This window comes from Oncorhynchus gorbuscha, linkage group LG02 (assembly GCF_021184085.1).
Source record: "Oncorhynchus gorbuscha isolate QuinsamMale2020 ecotype Even-year linkage group LG02, OgorEven_v1.0, whole genome shotgun sequence".
Lineage (NCBI taxonomy): Eukaryota > Metazoa > Chordata > Actinopteri > Salmoniformes > Salmonidae > Oncorhynchus > Oncorhynchus gorbuscha.
This window is the reverse complement of record NC_060174.1, coordinates 79,725,075-79,746,970: the sequence shown is the minus strand read 5'-3', so window position 1 is coordinate 79,746,970 and position 21,896 is coordinate 79,725,075. Positions and strand designations below refer to the sequence as shown.

Below are 21,896 nucleotides of genomic sequence, written 5' to 3'. Positions count from 1 at the left end.
TTATTGGCTGACAGCTGTGGTATATCAGACCATATACCACGGGTATGACAAAACATGTATTTTTACTGCTCTAATTACGTTGGTAACCAGTTTCTAATAGCAATAAGGTACCATGAGGTTTGTGGTAGATCAAATAAAATAAAATTTGATTAGTCACATGGGCCGAACAGGTGTAGACCTTACAGTGAAATGCTTACTTATGTGCCCCTAACCAACAATGCAGTTAAAAAAAATATATGAGTAAGAATAAGAAATAAAAGTAACAAGTAATTAAAGAGCTGCAGTAAAATAACAATAGCAAGACTATACACAGGGGGGTACCGGTACGAGTCAATGTACGGGGGCACCGTTTAGTTGCGGTAATATGTGCATGTAGGCAGAGTTATTAAAGTGACTATGCACGTGCCTAAGAACAGCCCTTAGCCGTGGTATATTGGCCATATGCCACACCTCCTTGTACCTTATTGGTTAAGTATAGCCAGCTGCATAGATTCCCTTTGGACTGTAAAATTAAATAACTCAATATCGCCATCTTCCGACATTTGGGCTAGCATCAAGTCTAGTTGAGGAATAAAGTCTAGTTATAGAAAGTGAGTGGTTTGAAGATAAAGCAAATACACACAACATCGACCAGATAAACAAGTGAATTCAAGAGGCATACAAAACTGTAATATCATGCTTTTATTATAAGGGCTACAACCCTTTCAAAGCCTTCAACGGTGGGGAACCGGCAGTGGTGGCAAAAGTACCCAATTGTCATACTTGAGTAAAAGTAAAGATACCTTAATAGAAAATGACAAGTAAAAGTGAACGTTACCCAGTAAAACACTACTTTTGTAAAGGTCTAAAAGTATTTGGTTTAAAATATACCTAAGTATCAGAAGTAAATGTAATTGCAAAAATATACTTAAGCATCAAAAGTATAAATAATTTAAAATTAAGCAAACCAGACGGCACAATTTTCTAGTCCCCCCCCCCCCCCAATTTACGGATAGCCAGGGACACTCTCAAACACTAAGACATAATTTACAAATGAAGCATTTGTGTTTCGTGAATCCTCCAGATCAGAGTCGGGGGATGACCAGGGATGTTCTCTTGATAAGTGCATGAATTGGACCATTTTCCTGTCCTGTTTGAGCATTCAAAATGTAATTACTTATTTTGGGTGTCAGGGAAAATGTATAGAGTAAAAAGTACATCATTTTGTTTAGGAATGTAGTGAAGTAAAAGTAAAAGAAGTCAATATGAATAGTAAAGTACAAATACCCCCCAAAACGATTTAAGTATAACTTGAAAGTATTTTTACTTAAGTACTTTACGCCACTGGGAACCGTAGCACGCAAGTAGGAACTGACGTTCATTCACGAGGACAAATGATGTGGCAAAAATCAAAGGGCGAATCGCAAAGAAATAGTACCAATGTATCCTTAATCGCCCAAATTGTATGCGCCCTTTGCACTACATTTTAGTAATTTTTCTTGGATTGTATAAAAATGAATAGTTTTAAATTGTGAATATTATACATAAAATGCTAATCGTGATTGGAAATTACACTTTTTGAAACATAAATATGTGTATTCGTCCGCCCCACTGAAGTACACTGCCATTTCCGGATTGTTTCTCTCCCGAGCAGCCTCCACCACCGCCATTGAAGGTCCAGTGTGTTCAGTGCAGCGGTATCAGACCGTCATCACTGGGGAAGCAAGTAAACAGCAAAAGGACAATTACAATCACCAGTATATTGACAACACATTGTCATACAAGTCTAACCAATTGGACTTTAAACGAGCCTTTTCCTGGCTGTCCGGCTAGGATCTGAGAAGAAGCCGTAGTGTGTTAGCATTAGGAGAATCGGGAGGAGAGCAAAGGAACCGCCATGGCTCAGATCCTGCCTATTCGCTTTCAGGAGCACCTGCAGGTAACGTTATGTTGAATGAATGGTGATATTTCTGAAAAATTATAATGTATTACTTTCCTCATTCATTGTTCATTAGGATACTAACATAACCGACGAGTAACAAGCATCGCTTATCTCTGAATGAAAATGACCTCAACATAATGTTGGCTGAGTTAGCTAGGTAGCTAATCATGACATCGCCGCCCAGCTCGGTGGGACGCTGACGATGGATGACATTAGTTAACTAGATACAGTAACTATATAGATATAGTTTCTAACTAGCGAGCAAGTTGTCTTACCCATTGGTATGGACGGCGAAGTCGTTAGTAGGCCAATAACTTATTGTTATAGTTGGCTAACGTTAGCTACAATATAGATAGTTTGCCAACTAACCAGTATGAGACCAGCTAACGTTAGCTTAGCCTAAATCTACTAGCCAGCTGCTCACAAATGTGTTGTAGCTAGCTAACTACATGAAGGAAATACATTCATACCAATTCAGCAATAAACCATCTGTCGTTAATTAGAGCTATCGAAATGTGATGACCACTTAACCCGGATCACATATTAGTAAGCTAAAGTTAGCCAGCCACCTATAGTAGCTAGTTTAGCTAACATTCTTACTGTCACAGATCTGAACTATCAGGCGAGTTGAGTTACATTTCTATTTACACCTGTACTTGCCTTAGTTTTGAATAAGCAGGTCTAGCTCAGCCGGCGGTGTGAGTTCACTAGTTAACACCAAGCCTGATAGTCATTTCCCTCAATGTCAGTACTGAAGAATAGGCAACGTTTCATTCTTTTTCCTTCCCTAAGAGTATCATGAATATCCTTTCATTCATGCAGATTAGGTTAAGTGGGCTGCCTGCCTCATGATTCTTAATTGACTTTCCTAGTTAAATAAAGCATGTCATCAGCAGGTGTATAACACATCTTCACACATAATTAGATAAGGCTATTTCATGTACTTTTGTATGAATGCACACTGACTAATGATTTTCCATCACAGATAAGTTTGATTACTGTTCTGTTAATGAAATGAGTTTAAACTCTTGGGCAGTTTGGGTGTAGTTTATTTTCAGTGAACAATGTATTTAGTTTAACCTTTATTTAACTAGGAAAGTCAATTAAGAACATTCTTATTTACAATGAAGGCCAAACCCGGACGACGCTGGGCCAATTGTGTGCTCCTCTCTGGGACTTTCAATCACGGCCGGTTGTGATACAGCCTGGATTTGAACCAGGGTCTCTGTAGAGATGCCTCAAGCACTGAGATGCAGTACCTTAGACCGCTGTAGCTCTTGAGTGCTCAAAACATTTACCTCAAGCACTAAAAAGCTACACAAATGACATCTGACCAATGAAAAAGTCTTCCTCTATTAGGCAATATATGTGACTGGGAGTGTTTGGTTTTGAATGACCACACCTTAGCCTGACATAGGCTACATCACGTCATGGTGACTATTAAACTCACAGTAGGTCAAGTTGAGGAAGTGGAAAACATTTATGCTCCTTGGAGTGCATGTATTGTGTCAAGACTGCTGGCTTGAAAGATCTCTAAGTGAGCTAGCTAATGAATAAATCAGTCTCTGGTCTTTTTGTGGAGCCTCAGATTCAGAACGAGACATGCGATCTGCCTACATCTTGGTTTCTGAAAAATAATTGGTTTTACATTGTGTTGCTAGACACGATGCAAAGTTGGTTTGTTTTAAAGCATGACTCATAAACAACTGTTAGGAGAGGTGGAAATATGTAGTATTTATTTTTCAGTCAGAATAATAGCTTTACTACAATACTTATAGACAAAGCGCTGCATGTGACTGAGATTCACTTTTGCTGTTAAATTGTGCAGTTTTGCCTCTACATCTGGAGTAGTGCTGTTTTTGCTATTACATTGATTCTAGTTTTTCTTCTCTTTTCTCATGGATATTGTATGGTGTCTGAGGGGAATTGCAACTGTAATTTCTCAGTATTTCAATCTGTGGTGTAAAATGATAGGATATTCTCCAGAGGATTATGGCTAACCACAGATGTTGGAGAGGTGAAGGGATGTCACTGAGCCAATGTTGTTGGACTGTCCTCTTTTCTTTCTTTTTTTTCTGCAGACGGGAATGGTGATAACACAAATTAGCCCTGCAGGCGTAGTCCCCAAACACTAGACCTAGTATCCACTCCAGCCTTTACTGCTGCACAGTGCATTCACAGCAATAGCCCTTAGTGCCAGGATGATATCAGTATCGCTAGATTTTTTTTCCATGGCTAAAATGAAAACACAAAGCAGACCAAACTCTTTGGTCCTTTAAAAACCTGCTGTATGTAAAATATGATACAATCAATTGTGACTCTGGATGACAACATAATGATGTTTGTTTCCAACGTTGGGGCTGTTTTCCTAAAGAAGTTAAATCCGTTTTTTTTTTCTTTGCCACGATACTAACAATTATCAAGATATTGGTAGCGACCCGGCCCTAATAGCACTCCATATCACTAATGTACCTGTACTGAAGATAAAGTTGACTAATCAAATTAATCTAAATATAGCTTTAGTTATTCATACATCACGTCTGAGGTTGACAAGCCCTTGTAAAGTCCTTTAGTTTGTGGAATTATAATCTACAGTTTATGGTGAGTTTTATGCCCTTGAAGGGTCTCTAATTGCAGGAGTGGGTGTTTCAGAAGATAGAGGAAGGTGGGACTGTTTAGATAATGCACTGGCTATTCTGTGAATTGAGATTGAGCTAAGCTGGCACTGTAGTTTGTAGCTGTAGGGTGTGAGGCAGGGGTGTTGTGCACCACATCCACCATCTTTCTCCTGCATCTTGAGTGAGACTTAATACTAGTACTCTGTCTATGAATTACCAACACTGTGTGTAGAATTCACATTGACCTCTGGTGCATGCTCCTGTTTCTTAAGGCTGTGTCAAGTTATTCTAGACATGAAAGCATTTTCAGCGCAAAGCTAGAGAAGGATATTGTGCTCTCACTATGCATTGCATTTATTTACTAGTTTCTGTTGCCTAACAGCGCCCGCAGCTCACAAATTTAGTGTAATAAGTATCCTCTGATTTCTGTGTCATTGGCACGTCCGTCATTGTATGTGACCGATATATACCCTGGGAAGTCCAGCTGCCATCACTAATGCTTTACTTGCATATGCTGTTTCATGCGTGTTTCACGGATGGTATAGAGCGAGGTATGAGCAGTGGATCATGCAGAATATTTCCCACACATTGTCCTTCAACTGGGCCATTCATGGTGTGCTGTAATTGGAAATGAAGACCCAAAGGTTCAACGTATAGGCCCAGTGGTGCAGCTCACCATGAGGTTCCCTCAGCCTCTGGGGTCAGTCTGGGTGAACATAAGTGTGCTTTAAAGCACCCATTTACACATTTAGGTCACCCATTTACATGATGAAATGCAAAGCAGAGGCTTATGGGGCGACAGGTAGGCTAGTGGTTAGTGTTGGGCCAGTAACCGAAAGGTTGCTGGATCAAATCCTCGAGCTGACAGGGTAAAAATCTGTTATTCCCCCCTGAGCGAGGCAGTTAGCCCACTGTTCTCCAGCCGCCGAAGACGTGGATGTTGATTTAAGGCAGCCACCCGCACTTCTCTGATTCAGAGGGGTTGGGTTAAATGCGGAAGACACATTTCAGTTGAAGGTATTCAGTTGTACAACTAAGTATCCCCCTTTCCTTTCTATTGTGATCATCTGTCATCCTCCCTGTTGGGTTTATGTCCACACTCCCTCTGGAGTGTCTTCATAAATCTCTGCTGGGCTGTCAGGTATCTGGGCCGGTAGGTATACGGCTCCATACACACAGGAGAGCTAACAAGCTCCCAGGAAACTACCAGGGCCTCACTTTGAGCCAATTGTTGCAGTATGGTCACATGATGTGAGTCAGTCACTGACTCCTTTAAGGTTCGCCTCTCGTATCTGCTTCTGTGACATCACGGTGCTCCAGTAGGCAGGCGATGGATGTTTTCTCACACACATATACAGCCCAGTACTGCTGTTCTAATACAGTACAGAGACTGAGCCAGCCAAACTCAGTCAGGTCCATTACTTTTTATTTTATATTTAACAAGGCAAGTCGGTTAAGAACAAATTCTTATTTACAAAGACGGCCTACACCAGATAAACGCTATTTGTTCAGCCAGTAGCAGCAGTCCGATCTGCTTTAAAGCACACTTATGTTCACCCAGACTGACCCCAGAGGCTGAGAGAACCTCATGGTGAGCTGCACCACTGGACCTATACATTGAAGCCTCCCATCCACTTTATTTGCTCTCCCTCTGACGGTGTCCTCTGTCCTCACTCATCCGAGGCTACTTGCATAGCTTGCATTTTTATAAATCAGCCATTTATACAGCTGGCTGTATAGAACTGGACTTTTCCTCTCTCGGAGGTACAAGGGCCCTGACTGTTTTTCCAGGCATTGTTTTTTTACTCACCACACACACTTGGTTTTCCTGGGAGTTGGAGCTAGTGTCTTGAACATAATGCATGTTGGACTCCTATTCACTGAGTGAAGACATTGTTCCTGGCCCTGTGTTGACAAAGGTTTCCCTTGCTATTAGTATTCTGTAACAGAGGGTGTGAGGAGTCAAGTGCCAAATGTTTGTTTATATTGAGAGGTTAAACTGGATATGTCAATAAATATCTTAGTGCTTATCAATATCATATCTCGGCAAAGTTTCACTTCAATAAGGCCACTCACTATCTTTATATTCCTTCCCACTTTATTCAAGAGATGGCTAGTTGTCTCTTGATAAAATGTTTTTGATTACATGGCAGATGGTCCTGGGAGCATCTGTAAGAACATCTATCTGCTTGATGTGACTCTACATGTAGTCATCTAGTATTATCCTACTAGGGCTGCTAGCAGAGAACAGAACATGCATCTCATTCTCTCCATTTATGCAGCTTGAACAAGTTACAACAATGTAACCAGTTCAGCTGAAAATTAGATGCCCTACTCAAGGTCACATACTGTACATTTCTCCTCCTACATGACTCTGCTCACTGCTTGAAAGTCTTTATTTATTTTACCACAGCAATAACTGTTGTCGAATGGCATTTAAATGGAAGACATTACATTTTACCCCACCACTAAACTCTGTTTATTGCGTAATAGGTGTTAAGAAACTTTATGCCTGCGTTCTTTAAAACCTCACCTTCAAAGGTTTGTGTGGGGAACTTTGAACTCTCACCTGGTAAGCAGCTGATATCTCGTGACATGCTTGTGAGGATATGGATTTGCTTAACACTTGACATTCCTCAGTGTAGGACACCTGAACATACAATAAAGCAGCAAAGCATTTCACAAAAAGGAAAAGCCACTAAACTATCTGGAATCCAACCCTCAGTCAGCAGAACTGGCTTGACCAGTGGCTGGACTCTTTTTATCTCTCCTTTTCCTCCCCTCTTCCCTTATATCTGTCAGACCAGAGGACCCGTCTTCCTTACCCCTGGGTTGGTGCTGGTCACATGTCCCCCAACCCGTGGTCAATCTGTGAGACAATGGGCTCCTGCTTCCTGTTGTGGAGTAATAGAGCAGTTTGGAGCTGGGACCCCCTGCAAGCCTCAGCACATTCTGTCCTTCCTTGAATCCCTGCAGGACGCAGGGGCTTTTGTGCTGAGCAAGGTGCCCTTGTTCCCTTGAAGGAAGAGAGGAAAAGCAAACCTCTTAAATCAGCAGATGGATGCATGGGTCTGCGGCTTGCTCAGGTTGAGAACGCTTCACATGGGGTTCGAGGGAAGTGTCTGATTTGCATTTTAGCCTATTCATCTTAACATAAGCTTTGATTCTAGCCAGAGACAGAGAGTACAGTTGCATCTTTCCTTGGAATGTCATTCGTTCCACACAGTGTATCACTACTGAACTACTTTCTGCCAGTGAGGCTGTAGTGTATTGGGTATCCATTTGATCCAGCCACTCCAGTGCACCTGGAACCAGGAGCTGCTAATCTATTATAGAGCTGCATCTAGATTTCCTGTCTGCTTCCCAGTGTTACGTAACAGAAGTATGCAGAGCATACTCCACTGTTGTGCCATTTTAAGATCTAGTTCGGGGGTTTCTTGTGATTTGTGACAATGATAAGAGAGACATGGTTTGTAAAGGTAGTGGTGATGGTAATGGATGATGAGAGGTCTGATGGCTGAGGAGTGACTCACTGTGGCCTTTGTCTGTTTCTTCCCACAGCACAGAGTCAATTTCCGTGGCTGGTTTCATTACTCCTTTTAGGAGGGTAGACTATCATGCTCCCTCCACCCTTCACTCTGTAAAACTCTTATCCTTATTTTTGTATCCCCAATCTCGCACTCTTTCTCGCTCTGTTCCCTCTCTCCTTTCTCTCATCGTGCTGCCGTGGCAAAGTGAATTCGGACGAGAACACCCGTCAGATAAATAAGCGCAACACTTTGCGGCAGCCTTGGCGCTGACAATCATTCCCTTTTACATCTCTTCTGTCAAGTGTTGCTCGTGCTCCCCTGCTGTCAGTTTACATGTCATAGTTAACCTCTAGCGACGAGCAATCCCGTATCCGGGAGCGTAATCATAGCCTCAAGCGCATTACCATAACGCAATGTTTCCTATTCATGAAAATCGCAAATTAAATGAAATAAATATATTCAAACACAAGCTTAGCCTTTTGTTAACACTGTCCTCTCAGATTTTCAAAATATGAGTTACAGCCAACGCTAGACAAGCATTTGTGTAAGTTTAGCATGGCATAATGCTATGCTAGGCTGTGCTGGCAGCAGGCAACATTTTCACAAAAATAAGAAAAGCAACCAAATTAAATCATTTACCTTTGAAGAACTTCAGATGCTTTCACTCAGGAGACTCCCAGTTAGATAGCAAATGTTCCTTTTTTCCAAAAATAATATTTTTGTAGGCGAAAAACGTCACGTCACGTTTGTTCATCCTGCTTGGCTGAGAAATCGACCGAAAATACTTCAACGATAACGCCAAACTTTTGTCAAAATTTGCTCCATAATATTGACAAACACGGCAAATGTTGTTTAGGATCCATCCTCAAGGTGTTTTTAACATATGTATTATATAATATATCAGTGGAGGCAGTTGGGTTTCTCATAAGAAACGATTGGAAAAATGGCTACCTCAGTATTTTACGCAAGGTTTTCTCCGGGTGACACTATGCGTCCACTCGCCCTATATGGTCTCTTACAGCCATTCTCCAATGGAAATGCCTAAAAAGACGTCACAATGCTGCAGACACCTTGGGGAAAACGTAAGCTGACTCCTAGCTCCTTCACAGCCATATAAGGATTCATTGGCATGAGGCGATTTTTAAAAAATGCGGCACTTCCTGATTGGATTTTTACCTGGGTTTCGCCTGTAACATCAGTTCTGTGGCACTCACAGACAATATCTTTGCAGTTTTGGAAACATCAGTGTTTTCTTTCCAAAGCTGTCAATTATATGCATAGTCGAGCATCTTTTCATGACACAATATCTTGTTTAAAACGGGAACGTTTTTCCTCCAAAAAATTAAAATAGCGCCCCCTATATGCAAGAAGTTAATGCAGTGTTTCAAAAGCATCTGGAATAAAAGGCCTTGAGCTGGAATGTGCCCAAACCCACCAGTCCAGCTATTGCCATGGGGTAGTTAACTCAACACCAGGTCTGTGAGGGCAGAGGACACAACCTCATGACTAAATTAGTGAGTTTCCAGCCTCCTCCATGTTGGTGTGTATGGTGTAAATTTGACTTGGTTTCTCACACATTCCTTCTCAGTGATGTCATGCATGCCTATGTGGGGCGGCTATGTTAGTGCCTGCTTAGTGTGTGCTCATAATGTTAGCCAAGGAAATTCGTTGTGGACAGACAAATCATTTTGCTCTAGTTCAACATCTGTCTCTGAACTGAATTATTTGTGTTCCGGTCAGTGTAACACATTCATTGTGCAGTGGAGATGGAGGGCGCACTGGGGGCATGCCTGCTGGACTTTAAGTTCCTGTTTTATGGCTGTTTTCATGTTGAATCAAAAGCTTTTCCTCCAGCCGCCAGCATAGAGAGACCTCATGGATGATGAAGAGCATGTAAATCTGTCTAGACCATTGTGGAATGACTGTTATAGGACAGAAGGACACTCCCATTGAGGGATTTCTGTCCACTGTCCACTCAGTAACATCGGTCAGATATACAACTTCCTCAAATGCTTTGGCATAGGCATCATGTCTAGAGGTTCCAATGTCAATCCAGTATACATACATTCCCTTTGATTTGTCAGCCATGAGTTTATTTTTTGTAGAGTGATATGCACTGTTCATTTTGAAGAACATTGGTGAACTTCTCCAGGGCCTTGTCTGACAAGGCATCAGTGTGTCTTCATTTTTACAAATATCACTACAAATGTCACCATAAATGTCCAAGCCTCCAACCAGGTTTGTTTCAAACACAAATCATTATAGTCCTGTCATCAGTGGGATCTCTTCAATAATGGCCTTGCATATCTTGAAAAGTAGTGGTAGTATGTGTTCTGTTCTGGGCTTGGATAAGGCCAAGCTTATCTTTAGGGAGATAGTAACATTTGTAGTGGGTTTTTGTGTGAGTCACCCACAGTGGCCAGGCAGCTCTAAATGTAACGGAGTGTCTTTCCTGAGTGATGGATCGTGTTTGGCTGTAGGGCTGCTTCTGCAGCAGAGCTCCATTGTTTACTGTTCAATTCAGTTGTGGGTCGTTACTTCTTACGCACTGCCTACAGAGTTCCCTTCCACCAACCAATAGCAGCAAGGTCAGGGCATCCCTCCAGCCAATGAGTGATGGTTATGCTGCAGTGATGTCATCAGTGCTATACTAAATGCCGCCCTAAACTGGAGTGTACAGCTATCTGTGTAATAGAATAGAATTGCGACCATATAATTAGATGGGTAGCTAGCTCTCTTTTTTGTCACTTCTGTAATAATGATACAGGAGAGTTCCTGCTTATTAACTCCAATAGCCCTTTTAACGTCTTTGGGATATGTGGGACACTAGCGTCCCACCTAACCAGCAGCCAGTGCAATTGCAGGGCGCCAAATTCAAAACAACAGAAATCTCATAATTAAAAGTCACAAACATACAGCCATTTTCCAAAGAAGGAGAGGTGTCACAACTGAGAAATAGCGTTATAAATATTCACTTACCTTTGTTCTTTGTCAGAATGCACTCCCAGGAATCCCAGTTCCACAATAAATGTTTGTTTTGTTCGATAAAGTTCATAATTTTTGTTCAAATACCTCCTTTTTGTTCGCGTTTAGCCCAGTAATCCAAATGCATAGTGCGTGAGCAATTAGTTCAGACAAATTCAAAGTTATATTACAGTTCGTAGAAACATGTCAAACAATGTATAGAATCAATCCTTTAGATCGTTTTTAACATAAATCTTCAATAATGTTTCAACTGGACAATTCCTTTTGTCTTTTGAAATGAGAAGGAACGCAGCTAGCTCACGGTCGTGCGCCTGACTGAGCTCATGGCATTCTGCCAGACTGCTGACTCAAATAGCTCTTATTCTCTCCCTCTTCACAGTAGAAGCCTCAAACAAGGTTCTAAAGACTTGACATCTAGTGGAAGCCTTGGGAAGTGCAATATAACCCCACAGACACTCTATATTGGATAGGCAAAGACTTAAACTACAAATCTCAGATTTCTCACTTCCTGGTTGGATTTTTTTTCTCAGGTTTTGTTAAATGAATAATGAATGAATAACTGTAGGCTATTACATTTCTGTGTGTGCAGTGGTTCTTCCTTTTAAAAATTGAGCTGGTTTGTGACAGATTGTGGTAAATTGCATCATTCTGTCATTGCGCCACACTATCACAAGGGGGAGATATATCAGCATTCTATCGGTAGTATAAACGGTGCACAAGTTGACTATCTTTTCATAAATTAAATGGAGGTGTGAATGTTTCAGTTCGAGAGTCTCTTCTCTGGCACTAGAGTCCTGCATCAGGCAACAACAAGAACAGTTTCTGGCGGTGTTCCTGGAATTTTTAGAGAACTTCGGTAAATACAATGCCGAATTACACTTGACATATGGACTGACGATTTTGGGAAAAATAGGCACGGTGGGCTTTTGCTTTCTCTCCCTCTAAAAACCAAAATAAATAATTGTAAATAACAAACGGTCTTTGTTTACCACAGTGTGAAAGGGTGATAGCTCCTCTATAGAAAGTGAGCATAAAGCTGAGTGACTCACTCATTTGTGGCTTTGGATCAAAAATAAATAAGTACCAACATTCTTTGATGGTCAAAACATTTATTAACGACGAAGTTAATCTGCTCATGTGTGCAATTATTTGTGACATTGTGGTTACAATGAAGAATGTAAATTAAAATAAATCCTGTTCATAATGAATAATCAAATGTGTTGCAAGCTTGTCATTGTTCCCTATTTTATAAGATTTTATTTGATATCTTTAGGCCATACAAAATATACAAACAACTACTACACACCTGCCCAGACCCACCTGCTCACACCCCCATCTAACTCTCCGCCTCAAACTGCACCGTTTTGTTTCTCTCCATTGCCCACACTCACTTTCAACATTTGGATAATAAAGCATTTAAAGGCTGACATTTGGTTTATTTTTAATACTTCTGACAGCCAAATGTCTAACTCCTCATGTAACTTTTGGACTTTTTTAACATTCCCACAAGGCTTTGATTATTATAACATAATGAAAATGTACCAGGTAATTTAAATTACTGCAGACCTATGGGTTTAACCTTCTGAATAAAGGATTATATTGAAGAAGGACTGAAACATAAACACCCCCATTAATTTACAAAAGGATAGTCTAATAGCTTGGCTAGATGTGACAAATTCCCCAATTTGTACCACAGTTTAGACTACTGATAAATGCTGCAGTCAGAGTGGAGTCCTTTTGTAAAGTGTAGCCTAATGGCCAAAAATGGCAAACTTACAATGTATTCGATGCTTAAATCTAAAGTTGTACAGTATTTGTTCATCAACATCTTTTATGCTTTTGTTAATAAAATAATGATAAACATCTGCATTTTGAAAGTCTTTTTCAGCTACTGTACATCTCAGTTCAATTTTAGTTGCGCTTCCACCCCCAGCTCCACGACCATGGGTAAAACCTTGCTGAGATGGCCTCCCGAGTGGCGCAGCGGTCTAAGGCACTGCAGTGCGTGAGGTGTCGTTACACACCCGGGCTGTGTCGTAGCCGGCTGCGACGGGGAGAGGCAACGCACAATTGACCCAGCGTCGTCCGGCCCATGTGTCTTACTAGTGAACCTCTGAGTCTTCATTAATACTGTGTCTCAGAGGTTTCTGTCCGTGACCGACGCAACCTGAAAAGCGTTAATTAAAGACCAAGTTAATGTGTACTTGAGGTCACTGAGAAAGTCTGGTCATGTCCTGCTCTCCCTTGTGTGAGGAATTAGGCACTTTACTATGTAGGCTACAGAAAACATTGTCCTGTTGCTTTTTGTCAGACTGCACAGTAGCCTAATAAACACATACGTTTACAAAAAAAATCCAATTCAATAATACAGTATATTTGCACCACTGCAGATGCTGTGTATTTATTTTTATAATACTGTTATCGGTTTACAGTAGTGATGGACAGTTGGAGGCATTTTGAAAATAACATTTTAAAACACTTGTTTTTCACAAGTGTAGCAGGTTGAACTCTGCAAACAATGTTTTCACTTTGAGAATGGCAAATCACTAATGAATACATTCAATACATTGGAATACAAAAGAATCCATCCACCCATGATGGACTAACAGGACAATACTCTTGCCAAGAAGGACATCAAGTAGGAGGACCATTGTATTAAAAGACACTGCACAGTATCCTAATAAACATGCGTTTACATTTTCTTTCTTCGAAATCAATCATTTCAAATCGTCACATGCGCTGAATACAAGTGTAGATCTTACTGTGAAATTCTTACTTACAAGCCCTTAATCGACAGTGCAGTTCAAGAAAGAGTTTATTTGGTAAATATTTTCTTAACTAAAGTAAAAGAGATTTAAAAAATAACGAGGCTATATACAGGGGGCACCAAGTAAAATGCATTTGAATTTTTCTTGGAATAGAAACACCATAAATCCCATAGTCTTAACAAAAAAATGTTTTTAAAGTCTCCTAGTAAAGCCAATATTATACTGTCAAATGCATTCTTGAATTAAATCGCTTTAGCCGACATGTTGCGGTTTATTCATTGTTTAATTGTTCAAGGCTCCCTTTTGTTGTTTTGTTTTTATAACAAATGATTGACTGTATTTAAAGACATGGATGACTTGTTTGCTTTGCCAATAGGAAAGTTAAACACCTACAGCAAGCAGGACTCTTAGGCCTACAGCTCCATGTCATTTCAATAACTTAGCTTCTCAAATATGCCCCCTGGTGGTCAAACTAGCACTAAATAGCATGAATTGCAACAATGGCTGACAGTTAAATAACTTAAGAAGTCTGCGGCACTCCGCAAGCCGTTCTGCAGTATGACACAACTTTTAAAGGAAGAACCACTCTGTCATTGAAAGGCACCTAGGCTGCTACACATGAGTGAAAGAATGCGGTGCTGGCCGGTTGGGGTTGTGGAGGGTGTGTCTCACCATTGATAAAGATGTGGGACCTTCCTGGAAATGTGGTTTGTGTTAGCTGATTAGCAGTGGGCCCAAGTGTTTCAAATTGTCTGGCCTAGGCTACATTGTTTGAGTAGGCTACATGAATTAAATCAAGTTAAAAAAATAAAAAATCAAAAAATCAAATGTTATGCATTTTGGCCAGTAACCTGTAAAGCAGGCCACTGGTTTTGATTTAACCTGCACTTTTATAGAATCAATGGCATTATCAGGCCACTGGTTTTCCAAGATTTGAATGACGTGTCCTCCAAGATTTTACGTGTCTCGTGTCCTGTTTGAAGCTTCATCATGTGCACAAGATTTTTATAGAATCAATGGCATTTTATCTCCAAGATTTGGAAACGTGTTCCAAGATTTGGAATGACGTGTCCTCCAAGATTTGGAATGACATGTCCTCCAAGATTTGGAATGACATGTCCTCCAAGATTTGGAATGACGTGTCCTCCAAGATTTGGAATGACGTGTCCTCCAAGATTTGGAATGACGTGTCCTCCAAGATTTGGAATGACGTGTCCTCCAAGATTTGGAATGACGTGTCCTCCAAGATTTGGAATGACGTGTCCTCCAAGATTTGGAATGACGTGTCCTCCAAGATTTGGAATGACGTGTCCTCCAAGATTTGGAATGACGTGTCCTCCAAGATTTGCTTTGTGAGGAGGAATAAAATACAATCTGCTTACATTCCCAAATTCTATGTTTGGCCTTTGTGTAATACAGATTTATTTAAAGAAACTAAGGAATATGCCATCTGATATTAGTTGAAATGTCTTAATGTGGTGAGGCATGAGGGGTTGTGCCAAACAGCTGCGTACAGAATAGTTCTGTAGCAGTGTGTTTAAGCTTGGGGCAGCAATTAAAACTCTTCAACCCCTACCCTGTCCCTCTCTCTGTCAGACTCTATTCCTGTCACTTGCCACCTCTTCTCCTGCAGCTGGTATGGTAGCTCAGCCCTGTGTCTGTCTTGAGGGCAGTCCCTGTTTTTTATCTTCAGTTTAAATTCAACTCCCCTCAGTGTCATGTATGTGATCTGAAAGCAAACTCAGTTTTGGCTGCATTTCAAGTCTGAGGAGCTAGATAGATCGATAGATGGATGGAGGATTCTCCCTCAGCCCCTAGTAGCTGTGGAGGGAGAAGGAGCTCCCTGGCCTGCATCATTAATGAGCCTCAGCCTAAACAAATACCTGCAGGTTGTAGTCTAGCTATTACTCTCATAATCACAGACACGTTATGCCTGGCAGCCCTAATCCAGTAAACACATGTACAGCCCCACATTACACAACTAGAATATGGTGAGAAAGTAAAACGAGGAAAAACCTGTCCGACTTATCCTCAGAAACGCAGTGCCACCAAATGTTACCATGACCCTTCTCAGTGATAAATGGGTCCATGGGCACAGTATGCAGCACTTCCCTGCAGACAGCAGGTTGTTGCTGTGTCAGGGTTTGAGAGTCAGTATGAGTTTGAGGCTGGTCTATAGGTACTGTGCTGGCCAGGCCTGGCAGACAGACTGGGTGACAGAGTGGTGCTGTTAATCTAGCGTCCCACAGGTCTTTATTGGAACACCAGTTAACCCCTTGTGTTCCTCCTCATGCAGGTTGACTATACAGTCTCTGTGTGTGTTGTCATTGTGAGTTCAACAACCGGTCAGAACAGGATAGGGAGTCTACAGAATTCCGGTGCTTTTAGGGTGGTATAGTCTGTTCCCCTGCGGGAACTTTCTGGAACATCTATTTAAAGCGTCCCAGAAATGGGGTGTGTTAGCATCACCACAATGCCTTGTCATTGCATAACTTAGTGGAATTAAATTGGTGCATGTGTATTTGATTTGTTACACACGCACAGTGTGCAGAGTCTAGTTTGAGGAGCGGAATAGTCTGCGAGAGCACCTCGAAGCTGGTACTGGAGTGAAACAAAACAATTCTAAATGCAATCGTTTGTTAAACTGTTTTGATGGCCACGATTCAAAAGAGCTACAACACTGAACAAAAATATTAACGCAACATGTAAAGTGTTGGTCCCATGTTTCATGAGATGAAATAAAAGATCCCAGAAATGTTCCATTCACACAAAGCTTATTTCTCTCAAATTGTGTACAAATTTGTTTATATCCCTGTTAGTGAGCATTTCTCCTTGACCAGGATAATCCATCCACCTGACAGGTGTGGCATATCAAGAAGCTGATTAAACAGCATGATAATTACACACTTTGCTATGTTTTACTTTGGCCAAAGATCACCTCCCAGCCCCTCTCCCTTCTCCGGGTCTCCCCCCCACCCCAGTCCAAGAAACCATGCAGCTCTGCTCTGGTCCATCTCTCTGGAGTGCTACTCAGTGTCAAGCTCAATGACATCACCAGTCAGTCACACAGCAGCATACTCCTGAGCTGATGTTAAACCCCTGACATAACACTAGTTTAGCCATAGCCTTTCATTCATCCCATCTAATGGTGCAGATAGGCCTACTGTACAACCTGCAGTTTTGTCAACCTTATTACCTTCTTGTAACTAAGTTACAAAATGTAGAAGTTATGACCCATTGACAAATGTGTCAGTGTGTTGTATTTTTTCAATTGAATTGACCCTTTTCCCATGTTCTCTTCCCACCTGTCATTCTGTCTGGCACCAGTTGTTGGTGAAGTCCAATAAAAATGTTGATCTTCCTATAATAGCAGTTTGAGAGAGAGGCCTACTAAGGGTTTGACCTTATTGCTATTTATTGGCTTATTTTCGAGCCCCTCAAAGTGTTTCTGTTTCAGCTGGTTTCTTCTACTTCCCAGGTTATTGAACGCTAAATAGCACCCAACTTTTCTCCTCTCCCTTCTCTCAGCTCCAGAACTTGGGCATTAACCCAGCCAACATTGGGTTCAGCACCCTGACGATGGAGTCTGATAAGTTCATCTGTATCCGGGAGAAGGTGGGGGAGCAGGCACAGGTGGTGATCATCGACATGGCCGACCCCAACACTCCCATCCGCAGACCAATCTCTGCAGACAGCGCCATCATGAACCCTGCCTCCAAAGTCATTGCACTTAAAGGTACGCCAATTGGAACTGACAGCCTGAATTTTGTTTAGCCTTCATTAAACCAGGATAAAATCCCTTTGAGGTTAACCTCTGCAGGGAGTTATTTGTACGTACAAGAGTTATCATACGTAGGCTTACATTCCATCCGCTTAAGGTTGTGTTGATGTTTTTATGGATGGAGTATAGCCGCATTTAACCCTTAATGGGCTTGCCTATCTTCATGATTCAGTTTTTACATGTTTGTGTAATGTAGCCAGCAGATTTGTCAACATTCAACATCCATTCAGTGTAGTCAACATCTGTTTTAAGTCCACATACAGCTATTTATATTTAGTTTTGTAAAGTCATTTAGCTCCGGCCTAGCCGGAGTCTTGCCAGACATTTGGTTTACTGATCTGTGACCCAACAGAAGTGTGATTCTTTTTTTTACGTTCTTGTTCAGCAGCCATAATTGCTTTGTCTGTTTTTGTTTTGTTTTTGTTTCTCTGTTTTGTTTGTTTACTGCTTTCTTATGTGTACGCAGACGGTGAGTTACAATTTCAGTACACCTGAGTTGTGCAAGTTTTAAATCCTGTTTTTAAATCCGGATATTAGGGTCAATAGAAAACACCCACACCAGTCTCTTCTTTCATATTAGATGCATAACCAAGCTCTTAGCACCATGTTATCCTCCAGCTGGAGACTGATTCCCATTGTGCCAGTCCCATTGTACTTTATTTTCCAAACCCTGTCTGCATATAGTTGAACATCAATTTGGCAAAATACACTGATTTTAATATGGAATCAGGACAAATCCATACACATTTTTAAAAAATACATATTATATTTTGTACACGTATGTCTAACTATTAGGCCATCTAAACAGGATTTGGCTTTCACAACCATCTAGCTTGAATGTTGGCATTACATCAATCATTTTCTTAGAAGTACCAGTGATTTAGTATCTGTTTTGGGGGTGGAAATATTGTGAGTCAAATTATGATTTTAGCTACATTTCTATTTACACAAATTTGTATGCCATTCGGATTCCCTGCCCCAGTTCCTCTGTGTTCAAGAGTAATGTTGGCCAACCCCATGGTTGCCTACAGGTTTCACTATCGTTGACATAAGAGCTGTGTAATTTTCATTGCTCTAAGCTTAGGTTATTTAATCCTGAAACAAGACTACATAAGATTGAGGTAAAGCAGTAAATAGACATGAGCTAGGTTACTTGGGATGTTTCATCTTTTATTAAAACGTTTAGAATTCCTTCATAGCTAGCCAACTCATGGTAGATCCAAAGTTGTAGGCAGTGAACGTGCCCTGGGTGACGTTGAATCAGTGTTCATACTCTGATGGTTGCTCTGCTCCTATACTACTATTGATTAGATGATACACAGTGCATTCTGAAAGTATTCAGACCTTTTGACTTATTCCACATTGTTACATTACTGCCTTATTCTAAAATTAATTAAATAGTCCCCCCCTCACCTAAAAAAACATCACATTTACATTGGCAGTGAATACACCCTCCAGTGTTCTTGGGTATGACACTACAAGCTTGGCACGCATGTATTTGGGATGTTTCTCCCATTCTTCCCTGAAGATCCTTTTAAGCTCTGTCAGGTTGGATGGTGAGTGTCGCTGCACAGCTATTTACAGAAATGTTAGATCGGGTTCAAGTCCAGGCTCTGGCTGGGCCACTCAAGGACATTGAGACTTGTCCCGAAGCCACTCCTGCATTCTCTTGGCTGTGTGCTTAGTGTCATTGTCCTGTTGGAAGGTGAACATTCGCCTCAGTTTGAGAACCACCTCCTGAACGCTCAGGACGTCATCAAGGATCTCTACATTGCTCCGTTAATCTTTCCCTCGATCCTGACTAGTCTCCCATTACCTTCCGCTGAAAAACATCCCAACAGCATGATGCTGCCACCATCATGCTTCACCGTAGGGATGGTGCCAGGTTTCCTCCAGACATGACACTTGACATTCAGGCAGAAGATAATCTAGTTGTTTTTCATGATCTGAGAGTCTAGGTGTCTTTTGGCAAACTCCAAGCGGGCTGTCATGCCTTTTACTGAGGAGTGGCTTTTGTCTGGCCACTCTACAATAAAGACCTGATTGGTGGAGTGTTGCAGAGATGGTTGTCTTTCTGGATGGTTCTCCCATCTCTAGAGGAGCTCTGTCAGTGACCATCGGGTTCTTGGTCACCTCCTCGACCAAGGCCCTTCTCCCCCGATTGCTTAGTTTGGCCGGGCAGCCAGTTCTAGGAAGAGTCTTGGTGGTTCTACACTTCCATTTAAGGTTGACTGAGGCCACTGTGTTATTGGGGACCTTCAATGCTGCAAAAACATTTTGGTGCCCTTCCCCAGATCTGTGCCTTGACGCAATCCTGTCTGAGCTTTACAGACAATACCTTTGACCTCATGGCTTGGTTTGGAGCTCTACGAACAATTCCTTCGTCAAGTCTTGGTTTTTGCTCTGACTTGCACTGTCACCTGTGGGACCTTATATAGACAGGTGTGTGCCTTTCCAAATCATGTCCGATCAATTGAATTTACCACAGGTGGACTCGAATCAAGTTGTAGGAACATCTCAAGAATGATCAATGGAAACCGGATGCACCTGAGCTCAATTTCGAGTCCCATAGCAAAGAGGTTTGAATAATTTTGTAAATAATTTTTTAAATATTTTTAATACATTTGCAAACAATTCTTAACCTGTTTTGTCATTATGGTGGTATTTGTGTGTTGATTGAGAAACATTTTAGAATAAGGCTGTAATTTAACAAAATGTGGAACGAGTTAAGGGTTCTGAATGCTTTCCAAGTGCACTGTACGTGTTCAGTAAGACTATCCTATCAGATGGTAGTGGCTGTAGTAAGTGAACATTTCAGGCCAGGAGTATAGAGATGTTGAATAGGGCCATCATGACTTTTGTCATTCCCAATCATCTGTGTTATAGCTACTGTTGGACAGAACTAGTGGGAAACGCAGGGCCGTGGTCACTAGCATCGTAGCATTGCTAGACACCTTCTTCCTATTCCCTAATATGGATTCAGACAGGGCCTCCCCTCCCTCTCAACCACTATGCTAAGTCTGTCATGTGACGGTTTAGTCACCCTGTGGGATGGGAACATCAGAATACACACTGTGTGTGCAGATTCTCACCATGCACACTTTCAATTGCTTAATCTGTTCCAATCAAAATTCACCTTGTTGAATTTAAAATTTGGCTGCCTATGCTATTATTGGTCCACTGCAAACTGGTCTGATGCTGTGATTATGAATCAGCGGCTGTCACTAACACGGCAAAAATAATTCTGCAGCTTTTGGAAGTTAATTGCTTTTTGTGATTTACAGTTAGCTTTCGATGTGGTAAATGAACAGGAAATGCATGAAGGCTTTAGCTTACCTAGTTAATGTTTAATCACCCAAAAATAATCAAACAAAACACAGGTGAGTAGCCTTTTCTAACCTATCATTGATATATTAACACTATTAAATAACATGTAGCAACGCACAGTCTTAATCACTATTGAGAACCCCTCTTCTCCATTAGTTTAAGTGGTTTTATTTGCCAGTCCCCAAACATTCTGCAACACTCTTTCCTCTCCCTTTAATACTGTCCATAAGTATTCATTACTCCTCTCCTCTTATATTTGACCTTGATGCAGATATGTAAGATTTGTGGTTCTGTAAACATTTTGCTTTTCATTTCTTAAACTCTGACTGGTGTTTTAGTAAGTCATGGTGACCTCCTTGCCTGATGCTCTCTGAGCCATGACTACCAACATTTCGATCTTGACTCTCGTTATTCAAGTGGAATTTGGTATTTACCTTTCCCTCAGTCCGGTGTGTGTGTGTATGTGTGTGTGCCTCTCTAGAACTCTGACCTGTGTGTGTTGATTTAGCTCTCAGATTAGCCACAACGGGTTGTTCTCCCATGCGATGCCCCTCTCTCTCCTCCCTCTGCCCCTCTCAGCCGCCAAAACCCTTCAGATCTTTAACATTGAGATGAAGAGCAAGATGAAGGCCCACACCATGACTGATGACGTCACCTTCTGGAAGTGGATCTCCCTGAACACAGTGGCACTTGTGACTGACAATGCTGTCTACCATTGGAGCATGGAGGGGGACTCCCAGCCAATCAAAGTCTTTGACCGGCACTCCAGCCTGGCGGGCTGTCAAATCATCAACTACCGCACTGACGCCAAGCAGAGATGGCTGCTGCTCATTGGCATCTCCGCACAGGTTACTGTCTTAAACACACACTCATGCATATTCATGCGAGCGCACTCACTATATTATGGTTGTAAATGTGGGGAAGAGGTCTGTCGGTGATAGAGATGCTCTGATTTTTTTGACGCCA

General features: G+C 41.5%; 1 protein-coding gene across 7 annotated transcripts in view; it reads left to right on the top strand.

The window, feature by feature from the left end:
* Nucleotides 1-1,606: 1,606 nt before the first annotated feature.
* Nucleotides 1,607-21,896, top strand: part of LOC124010579 (clathrin heavy chain 1-like) — a 48,343-nt gene continuing 28,053 nt past the window's right edge. For 4 of the 7 annotated variants that reach the window (XM_046323236.1, XM_046323207.1, XM_046323215.1 and 1 more), the window contains exons 1-4: nucleotides 1,607-1,918; nucleotides 17,351-17,558; nucleotides 18,070-18,072; nucleotides 21,510-21,778. In XM_046323236.1, coding sequence (XP_046179192.1) covers nucleotides 1,877-1,918; nucleotides 17,351-17,558; nucleotides 18,070-18,072; nucleotides 21,510-21,778 — 522 coding nt within the window. In that variant the 5' untranslated portion in view covers nucleotides 1,607-1,876. The remainder of the gene's footprint in view (nucleotides 1,919-17,350; nucleotides 17,559-18,069; nucleotides 18,073-21,509; nucleotides 21,779-21,896) is intronic. The other 3 variants (XM_046323245.1, XM_046323226.1, XM_046323198.1) reach the window with 1 other exon arrangement.